Source organism: Spea bombifrons, chromosome 11 (assembly GCF_027358695.1).
Source record: "Spea bombifrons isolate aSpeBom1 chromosome 11, aSpeBom1.2.pri, whole genome shotgun sequence".
Classification (NCBI taxonomy): Eukaryota; Metazoa; Chordata; class Amphibia; order Anura; family Pelobatidae; genus Spea; species Spea bombifrons.
Window position 1 is genome coordinate 990,001 of NC_071097.1, and position 10,840 is coordinate 1,000,840.

General features: G+C 47.1%; 1 protein-coding gene across 1 annotated transcript in view; it reads right to left on the reverse strand.

The window, feature by feature from the left end:
• COMTD1 (catechol-O-methyltransferase domain containing 1) overlaps nucleotides 1-4,578 on the reverse strand; it is a 4,931-nt gene extending 353 nt beyond the window's left edge. Inside the window, exons 1-7 of the mRNA XM_053450378.1 lie at nucleotides 4,437-4,578; nucleotides 3,796-3,923; nucleotides 2,363-2,462; nucleotides 1,559-1,677; nucleotides 1,415-1,469; nucleotides 958-1,094; nucleotides 1-337 (exon numbers count right to left, since the gene is read on the reverse strand). The exon at nucleotides 1-337 is cut by the window's left edge and continues 353 nt beyond it. Coding sequence (XP_053306353.1) covers nucleotides 185-337; nucleotides 958-1,094; nucleotides 1,415-1,469; nucleotides 1,559-1,677; nucleotides 2,363-2,462; nucleotides 3,796-3,923; nucleotides 4,437-4,518 — 774 coding nt within the window. The 5' untranslated portion in view covers nucleotides 4,519-4,578 and the 3' untranslated portion in view covers nucleotides 1-184. The remainder of the gene's footprint in view (nucleotides 338-957; nucleotides 1,095-1,414; nucleotides 1,470-1,558; nucleotides 1,678-2,362; nucleotides 2,463-3,795; nucleotides 3,924-4,436) is intronic.
• Between the last annotated feature and the right edge of the window lie 6,262 nt (nucleotides 4,579-10,840).

Consider the following 10,840-nt stretch of genomic DNA (forward strand, 5'->3'; position numbering starts at 1 on the left):
CCAGGGGCCCCGCGCTCCTCTTCTGCATGCGCAAGATTTTATGGTTCTGCCCAGAACTGGAAGCGACATTTACCCCTACAGAAGGCAAAAAAAGGCTCCAACATTCTCGCCGGTCCATATTTATCCGTTTAGATGTGGTGGCCGGGGGTTGCAGCCCTGTATAGAGTACTCCTTCGCAGTTCCGTCAGAGCTTGAAGCAGAGGGTGAGTCCGTCGGCGAGTGGCAGGAGGCTCAGGGCCACTCGGGCGTCTCGTAAGATGGCCTCGTTCAGCTGGTGTACTGCCGGCTCTGCCGCCGCTCCGCGCCCCGCTCCAAGAACTGCGCCGTAGGCCAGCGCCTGGAAAGAGGGTCAAGGGGTCAACAGTACACAGCTTCCCCCGATGCCCCTGTCTCTCCTCTGCTGCCCGTCTCCTCCTCTGCTGCCCCACTTACCTCCACTGATGCTCCTTTCTCCTTCTTTGTTGCCCCTCTTACCTCTACTGCTGCCCTACCAATACCCCTCTCTCCTCCCTTGATGCCATTCGCTTCCCCTGCACCCCTCTCTCTCCTCTGCTGTCTCACTTACCTCTACTGCTGCCCGTCTTTCCTCTACCGATGCCGCTCTCCTCCCTTGATGCCCTTCTCTTCCCCTGCACCCCTCTCTCCTCCTCTGCTGCCCCTTTCTCCTCCTCTGCTGTCCCTCTTACTTCGATAAGCCTCTACCGAGGCTCCTCTCTACTCCTCTCATGCACCTCTCTCCCCTCCTAGTGCCCCTCACTCTCCCTGATGCCCCTTTCTTCCCTCTGCACCCCTCTCACCTCCTCTGATGCCCCTCTTTTCTCTTCCGTTGCCCCTCCTTCTTCCCCTATGCCTACATTGGGCTGTGTGGATAGTAGCCGGGTCCTCTCAGTAAGGCCAAGTAGCCCATAACCCCAGGACTGTTACTCCGGGAATTGCCCCTACGGGCTTGTGTCTTACCCCGTCCAGGGCAAGTATCCCTCCGCTCCTCACTAGCCGCAGGCACTTCTCGTAGCGCGCTTTGCAGTCCCGCTCGTCCGTCATATCGATGAAGATCAAATCAAACTGCCCCGCGGCCCCGGCGGAGAGCAGATCATCTGAGAACGAGAAACACGGAGTCCGCCGGCGCATAACACCCAACTGTCCCGAAACCAGGAGCCGCAAACCTACCCCGTGCATATGTTCCCTCACTGTGCGAACCTCTACCACCTCTGCCAGGAAGCTGTTCCACTTATCCACCACCCTCTCACTAGAGAACTGACACTGACCTATTGTACATCGCCGTGGATGATGGTGGTGCTATATAAATCCATCAATAATAATGAAACTACCCCCTCGTTTGGCATTAATTACCCCCCTCAGTTATTTCGCGCTGCGAAGGAGTGACATCATTGCGAGCCAGTGACATAATAATTACCGAGGGTCTGTCCGGCTGGTTTCAGCAGGAGGTCGATCTTGTGCTCCACGCCTGCCTAAGGATGATGAGAGGTTTAGACACATTTGCCCTAAGTGCCCCCTGCCCCAAATACAATGTCTGTGCCCCGGCCAGAGGGGGCGCTACCTCTTTCCAGTGTTCTTTGGCGTGCTGGAAGGTCTCCTTGTCCTCGCCGCTCGCGGTCACTTTCCCGTCGGGGGGCATCGCCAGCGCCAGGATCAGGGGGTTGTACCCGCAGCTGCTGCCTGGGGCAAACACCACGTGGCATTCAGTGGCAAACAAACAATGCTTAAGACTCTCTGCCAGCCTCAGCTTGTGGTTGAGACGGGTAAATGGCAGATGATTAGGATTATCTCTCCTCTCCAGATGCCCCTCTCTCCTCTCCTGATGCCCCTCTCTCCTCTCCTGATGCCCCTCCCTCCTCTCCTGATTCCCCTCTCTCCTCTCCTGATGCCCCTCTCTCCTCTCCTGATGCCCCTCTTTCCTCTCCAGATGCCCCTCTTTCGTCTCCTGATGCCCCCCTCATCTCCGAAAGCCATTCTTTCTTCTGATGCCCCTCTCTCCTCTCCTAATGTTCCTCTCTTTCCTCCCCTGTTACCCCTCTTTTCTAGGAGGTCAGAACGTTTGCTGGGTATGAGGGGATCGCAGGGTTCTACAGCCCTAAAAGCCCCGATAATGTGTATAGAAACAGCAGGAGACGGCTTTATAAATAAACACAGTAACGCAGTGTTGCATCTGAAGAAGAGACCTCCGAGGTTCTGAGCACTTATACATACACACATACATATACATTGCGTACGGACCATCGCCTCTTCCCCCCTGTATTGGGATGTTGGTATTGATACGCAGTCATTTGGCGAAAGGGATTGTGGGAGATTTTTTTTGTGGGGGAGGCACAGATGTTAACCCCCGGAAGCCCGGTGTCCTCACCCATGTCCAGAACATTCCGCGCCTTGATGAGCCTGGCGAGGTTCCCCATAAGCTGAGCGGCGTCACTGCTGACGTCATGCGGCGTCATCCCCGAGAGGAGCTGAAACACAAGGACCGTCTGTACTGCGTGGGGGACGTCCTGCGGACCCTCTTACCCAGCGGACCCCCAAAGTACTTTCATTTACCCATTACACCCCCCTATATGAATCTACTCAATTAACCAATCAGCAATCTGTCGCCGACCGGAGCGGTGGGAGTTACCGGACACAGGGTCGTCTCCCCACTATCCAGGGGTCACCGGGGGGTTCCTGTAAATGGGGACGCTTATGGAAAACATATAGGATTACACGGGGTCACCGTCAGAAATCGGGGGGCCCGGTACAGACCTAAGGACAGGGATTGGCAGTGGGAGGGAGCCTATCACAAATCAGGGAGGAGCCTATCACAAATCAGGGAGGAGCCTAGAGCAGAGGCTGCTTTTGGGTGGAAAAAGTCGGACATAGCTGGGGAAGGGGTTATTATTCATATATTATTATTAATTATGTTTATTGTTATATATTATTATTATATAGGTATTGTTATTATTACTACTATTTATTATATTTATTATTATATCACTATTATTTTTATCGTCGTCATTATTATTACTATTATAGCTATTATCTTGATCTATATTATTATTTTTTATTATTATTACATTTATTATATATATTCTTTTTATTATTATTAGTATTATTATTATTACTATTATTTTTATCGTCGTCACCATTATTACTATTATATAGGTATTGTTATTATTACTACTATTTATTATATTTATTATATCACTATTATTTTTATCGTCGTCATCATTATTACTATTATAGCTATTATCTTGATCTATATTATTATTTTTTATTATTATTACATTTATTATTATATATTGTTTATTATCATATATATTCTTTTTATTATTATTATTATATTACTATTATTATTATCGTTGTCATCATTATTACTATTCTATCTATCATGATCTATATTTATTATTATTATTGTTTATTATTATTATTTTTATTATTTTACTGTTAATAATATTGTAATTAATATTTCTCGTTTGGCTGTTTCTATTATATTATACAGAAATAGTTATGTAGTAATTTCTATAGTAATAATAAATATCATTTATAGAGATCATGCATTATTCTCGGCTTTTTCCTCCCCGACTCGTGTATTTCCACCTTGCGTCTGTTCATGGTTAATCCACGCACCAGTACATATATACACATTATATATATATATATACCCTGTGTTAGCGTGTAAAAGCGTCTTACCCACCAGGGGCAAAAAAAAGCAACCTGGAACGGAAGGCGGAGTTTGCCGCGCGGCACACGGAGGGTTAACGCTGCTGGTGTATTGCGGTGGCGGGAGTCACATGCGCGCTCTGCACCCACCTGTCTCAGTTTCTTGGCGGCCGGGTGCTCTCGGAGCGAGAGGCGCAGGACGTAGTCTCTCCGGGGGTCATCGGGAGCCTCGAAAATCTTCTGCGCCTTCTTCTTCCTGAACAGGTAGTACCTCTTCCCTAAAAGAAGGGGGGGTAATAAACCAGTCAACTCCCACCATCCTCAGCAAGCCCAACCACCACGGTGTGTGTGGCCCCCAACTCCCACCATCCTCAGCAAGCCCGACATTGGCTCGGCACCACCGGACTTGTGTCTGGCCACGGCTGGGCATGACATTTAACCCACTGCTGGCCATGGCGCTTATTGAGCAGCATCAGCCACCGGGCGGACTCTGTTTTTGTACAGCGCCGTGGAATATGATGGCGCTACATGAACAAATATTACGTGCGTTCCAGAAAAAATAAAACATTGCGCCGTGGGTTATTTCACCCCTTTGGTTAACGCTTAATGAGAGGAGGGGGAAATGCCTTTGCATGGCTATAGGGGCTATCTAGCGCCTATAGGCTCCGCACCCTATGGGGCAGGTTGCCGAGTCGACAGGCAAAATGAAATGGAAGCAGAAAATTTGTGGCATAATTGGTGGGCGAAGGAAAGCCACCTATAGATGTCGCCTATGGGCTGCCGGGACTCACCGACGTACACCCCGGCTGCAAATGTGGCCCCCAGCAGAGCGATTCCAACCACAGCATCTCTAGAGACGGTGGAATAGGACATGGTGGGACCCCGAGCGAGTCCAAAGGACGGCAGGTCTTATAGAGCATATCCTCATGGCGAGGGGACCTCCCCGTCACATGTCCCAGGCGGCCAATAGGCACGGAGAGGCAGCTCCTAGGGCCAGCATGCTATGCGAACAAAGAGCAGGAAGGTGCTGCCACCTGGTGCCAAAATAGAGGTACGGCACCCTCATCGAACGTGCCGAATTTAACTCTTTCTACCATTCACAGCATCACGTTACCATCCCTCGTTCATTGGTGTATATAGCGCCGCCATATTCTGCCGCGCTGTACAATGGGTAATCCGAAAAACAGTTTGGATTAAGGAAGGCCTTGCTCAAAGAAAAATTAAGCATTTTATTATTATTATTATTATTATTTATTGTTTTATATAGCGCCATCAAATTCCGTAGCGCTGTACAATGTACGGGTGTTTTCATTTCTAATATGAAACAGGAGAATTCAATAAAATAATAAGTGGCGGGTGGGTTTCAATCCAGATTAAGGGGTGGCTTTTAAAAAATGATTAAAAGCCCCGTTGGGGCATCATGCTCACTGTACATTTAAAATGGCTGAAGAGGGGCACTTTCTCCCTTTAGGGGACCCTTTTTAAGTGAGTTCATCAGTTCCAACCATTTTAACTGAGCTGCCGGTGTTAATGATGGGATGGAGGGACTGGTCAAACGAAACAAGGACACTTGGGAGGTATGCAGTGTGACTGAGTGGCAGGGATATGTAACCAAGTTACTGCTTTTCTCAGTTCATACTGCAGCATGTGAAATGTATACGTGTCCTTCAAAGAAACAAATGGCTGGTATGGCAACTGTAGTCATGTGGCTTCAGGACATGAGCCTGGGTCATGGACAGTCCTTAACATATCTCCACGCTGGTGGAGACCATTCCTGGAATTTTTTTGTACATGGCCCATGCATGTCTACCACTTGACAGGCCTTCACATGGACAAGGAACACAAGCTTGTAGACCACATGCCCCACAACAGACAACTACGCATAACCATGAGGAACATTGTCCTGTTCCTCAAGGATTCTTGGAAAGGCTATGAATGGGGGTCACCTTTTTTTCCCCCATATCCCTAACGACGGATGGTTTTCAGAAGGTCTGAGGAGCCTCGTAGAAGTTGGAGCTTATTTTGGATGTGGTGGGAAGATGGACGACACTACTGAGGTTCTGTCCATCTTCGTGTGGAGATCTGCCCCAGAACGCCACATATTGGGAGAAAGTTCCCTTCATCATGCCAGCAAACTTTTTTGAAGGTCCTCTGGGAGGTTGAAAGCTCTTTGGTGTGTAAGAGAAGCATCTCCACACGTTTAGTCTTTAACATAATCATGTTTCGGATACTTGTCCAGGTTCATTATCGCAGATCGTTATGTGTGAAGGTGATCAAACGGTCAGGAACGAGTTCAAAAAATTTCATGGAAGGTGGAAAGAAAGATGGTGGGCCTATTAACCGAAGAGCACCATTACCTTAATGACCTCAAAGTCCTTTTTTTAATTTTCTGGCCAGCAAAGGCAGGTCCATCTCAGGGCTTCTCTGTGCCCAAGCTAATCAATGTCTCGGAGCCAGACCTCCAGGTCACATCTGCCGTGCTGACATCCGACCAAGGATCGTTGAAGCCTGAGGAGGACCCAGCCAACTCCAGGTACCATCCAGAGCTAAGCGCTTCGATAATGTGAGCACCTGGGCACGGTCCGCAGGTAATTCGCGTCCAGTGCCAGCTGAACGCGGCACGCAGGCTGACACGATGAGATAGGTTAACCCCTTCACTCCTGTGTCCAATGGAGATCCAAGGTTTGCTCTGCCATCGGCCTTGACCGAGCATAGAGGCCGTGGGTCGTTCGGTCGGACTTAAAGCCACCACCCCACATAAGAAAACAATTAACTCGTCCCCCTAAAAATACAACACCTTCTACTGACACGGAACAGCCTCGGACACCTGATTTTACCGATTTCCAACTTTTTGGAAGGAAAAATACCTCGAAGAATCCGAAAAGGTTTACACGGTAACAATACAAACATCGGGGGCGAAAATGAGCAAAATTCAGTGATTCTTTTTTGCGATATTTTTGGAAGAATCGTGCAAATTGTTGCGTAATCCAGAAGTTTAGTCCAGTTTTGTTCAGAATTATAAATATTTCTGCACGTTTGTAAATTAATGTTTTTTTTTAGTATTTTTTGTGGCTGGTGGACATCTGCAATAGGGGTGGGGGGTAAAAATTCTTCTGATCCGTCTGGAACCAAAAATAAGAACATTCAAAGTCTTTTCTAAAACACCATTTTTTTATTATCCACAAAAAAACGTAATTTTGACCCATTTCAGTTTTGACCGGACTCCCGGCTCGTTAAGGCAGCTGATGGGACATCATGTACCAGGAAAAGCTCCATTCATTTGTGGTTTCATTACCTGTTTGAAGGTGTTTCCAGAGGGCACCTGAAGATTGCCTGCGCGATTATGGTCTTCTGATAACTCCGCCATCCATCTGCTGCTTTCCCCCGGCCGCGAGCGAGCAGACCCTCAGCCGTACGCCAGCCGAGGTTCACTGTCCAAGACATCAACGAGCGGTAATTGCCCTTGGTCGTAGGAGAATGAGGCTTTTTATTTCATTTCCCCGGACTATTACTATAACTTTCCTTATTTTTATTTATTTTTTTTACATTTTTTTTGGATTTTAATGCTGAATTTCATGAAAATTGTAAAAAAAAAAAAAAACAAAAAAAAAACCACCTGCGTTCAAGCCTGTATTTAAAGCAAAAAAAAAATAAAATCCGAAACTCATAGCCTGAATTATTTTTATGGTCTGTTTGGTGATAAACTTGTTAATCTTTTAACTTGAGCGAGGTGTATTCAAAGGTTTTATGTCCAAAGCCCGTATAATGTTTTTAATACGCCTGCAATATTTTTTTTGTGGTGTTTTTTTGTGGTTCCTGCAGAAAAAAATTAAATTCAGCCCATGGACAAATGAATCTGTTTATTTGGTCATTAAACGCAGTGCGCTATATCGTAAGGTGAGATATCATTTTTTGTTGCTCGATTGAAAGAACTTAACAGGACATGGAAATGGAAGTTCATGGACGACCTTCTTGGAGAACTTTGATGGCCTTTCACTAACCTCCTTCCGCCACCCCACCATCTCAACCTCTGGGGCTTCCTCCTCTAAAGACCCCATGAAAGATCCAACTTGAGGCCGGCAGACCCGGAGGCGGCCATTGTAGGCCGTCAGGTGGGATTTGGTGCCACCCCTTGCTTGCAAACCACACTGGGCTAACTGCTTTACGGCAGAGCTAATAAAGTCCTTATGAGGTCGTTTCTCTGTAGACCACCATTAGTCACATGGTGGCTTACATGGTTAAGACTGAAGCATTCCCAAAACGGAGGAGACAAGGCTAAGACTTGGACTTCATCCAAGACAACTGTCCTAGAGACTGTTATGATAACTCTGACTCTAGGCTCCTCGCAATGAAGTTAACTCTGGGCCATTGTCCTGGTGTTGGCCCAGGACAGGTCAACCACTTGCGATCACCTGTCCTCGACCTGTTTTTGCCTGATGTCTCTCTTGTGCAGATGTTTTTCAAAGACGATCAAGCACTCATGCCATAAGGGAGTCAATGGAAATAAATGGGGTGGAGAGATGTGCTCTTCCGGTCACGGAGAAGTCCTCCGGTGGTTCGCCATCCAATTGGTGATTTTGTTGGCCAATTCCCAGTGCAGATCCTCACTCTCCTTCCAATTCGCTCCCTCTGCGTGGTGTACAAATGCTTCTCGTTATTTCTTCGAGTGATTCTTGGTTTGACCTCCGCTTGCCGTAATGCACTGGAGACATCTCGGAATATCTATAAAACAAAGACCGTGGAAGGTCTATTAGAGAAAAGGACATCTGACCCGCTGTTGTAATAACAGAGCCCAATTACTGTCACTGCTGCGTTGGTGATAAATTAGGCCGTACAAATGACTTTCCAAAGAAAGCGAAAACAACCCGTAGAAAAAGAAGGTTTTCCATCCAGACCAAATTGTTTCTTTTTTCAATTTCTTTTTTCCCTCTCCAAACCAGGATCTTTCTATTTCTCCGTCGTGATCGCTCTGGTTTAAGCACCTCGTTTCCCGAATTCTCACCTTCTCACGTGATGATGAGCTGTATGGCCTCGTCATGGGAATCATTGTGAAAATATGTATTTTTTTACTTGGGTTGAAGATTGGAGAGGGGCTCTCTGGTGAAGGGGATAATAAAGGTTGATAGGGACCCCCTTGCAACGCTCTCTCGTCTTTGGGATGATCTGGGCTCTGTACCACGTTTCAAAATTGAGGAGGTTCTGTGTTGGCCATGAGTTTGTGGTCATATATATATACATATATATAATAGATTGATCAGTGCTACCTCAACCCATTGGCAGAAAGCATTGTCCTCTGGAGATACCCCCTGTGCCCTAGCTAGGAAGAGCTGCTTACCACTTTTCTACTCAACATTAACCTGGAGATGCTGGAGGGAGAAGCTGGGAGATGTAGACCTCTACTCCAGCCTGTAGACCAACTCAAGTGGTTAATGAAGTTGGCATCTTGATTGAATACAGGGTGCTGCACCCTATGGACCACTGACCTACCACCACTCCCAGCCCTACCAAACATGGTTTGCCTTTAAGGCATGGATCGGCTCCCTTCGCCGAATGTACCAGTGCTCCCCATTCCAGGTCCTGGACACAGTACTGTTGGGACGTGGTTTCTCGATGTTGAGGGCAGCTAAGGAACTTCTGATCTCCTAACTTTTTTTTAATGCCAAAAATATGAGGGTGACGCCATCTCTGTATATGCCCCATCAGATTAAAGAAAACTCATTTGGAGAGATGGAAGTGTACAGCTTCATATATCTGACCCCCCACTCCCCCTCTCAAATTCAGCCTCCTTTCAGGTCTCCTGATTATTGAATTTTTATGGGTCCGTAATTAATTGCAGACCTCCCTGTTTTCTTCTATTTCTTTTTCTCTGACATTTTAATTTCGACAAAAAGGCAGTGAGCTGCAGGCTGACTTTCTCCCGAGACTCTAACGGCCAATAAAACAAAATGATTTGTTGATTTCGCTCCCCCCCACCGCCCGCTACACCTCGTAGAGCAATTGTTTCAAATCTCGCTGATCACTGAATTTCATTATCATATTTTCCAGTCCTGGTCTCCATCACCCTCCTTTCTTTTCTCCATTACGACCCTTTTCTACACCTTCCTTACCAAACAACTCCCCTTCAGACCCTCTACTGCCCCTTTATTGCCTACAGCCTCCCTGCCAAGTGTCCTTGTTAGGTTTGGCCAGCCCCTGTGCCCTTCTTTCCTCCCTCCCTTCGGCCTTCACAAGTGACCTGGGTGTCTTCATCTCCTCCTTAAATAGAATGAGTCCAGGTCCTGGCCATGAATGTTAAGGCAAAGTGTCCGTCTTAACTTTTTGGGGTGTAAAGGTAGACGAAGTTCATCCTCTGGTGTCCTCCTTGGAGAATCCAATGTCTGGAAAGAGTTCAATCCTCCAAAAAGGGTCCATCCTGGCCACAAATCCAGCCAAGGCCCACATTTGGGTAGAAGGCCAAGATGATCAGCGACGGGCCCCATGATAGGTCACAGAGGTTGGGCCCCCTGCTTCCCATACACAGGTAATGGTTGCACCTTCATGATGGGGCCTTGGGTTAGCGTGAATAGTGCCGAGACACCCCGTTAGTTTCTTCTCTGGAAAGCAGTTTATTAATCTTAGAAAATTATGATCATACCTGCCCCTGAGGAGCCTCAAATATTAACCCTTCAACAGCCCATCACACAGATCCTATTGCAGGGACTCGCTAGCCGAATGGTTTCTAATAACGCTGGTTATGGAAACCGAGACTGGTCAGGAGGTAAAGATATTCTGAATGGAGTCACCTGTATTCAAGCAGGGATTCCAGCTGTGATATAGCAGGGAGAAAAGCACCAATCATGATGCTCAGATAGCATAGAGACCAAAAGTCCTGAGAATCTGCCCATTCACCTCCAAACTGGGATAAAACCCTGAGAATCTGCCCACTTACCCGAGACCTAGAGACTGGGGCAAAAAACCTTAAGAATCTGTCCATTCACCCCACGACTGGAAAAAAAAAACCTTAAAAATCTGCCAATTTACCCAGAGACCCTGAGACTGGGGCAAAAACTCTACAATCTGCCCATTCACCTCAAAACTGGGGTAAAAACCTACAGAATCTGCCCATTCACCCTGACACCCCCAGACTAGGTTAGGGTCCTTTGTTTAATCATTGCCTCCTCGTCCTGCGCAAGATGGCTGAAGAACCGTGAAGGTG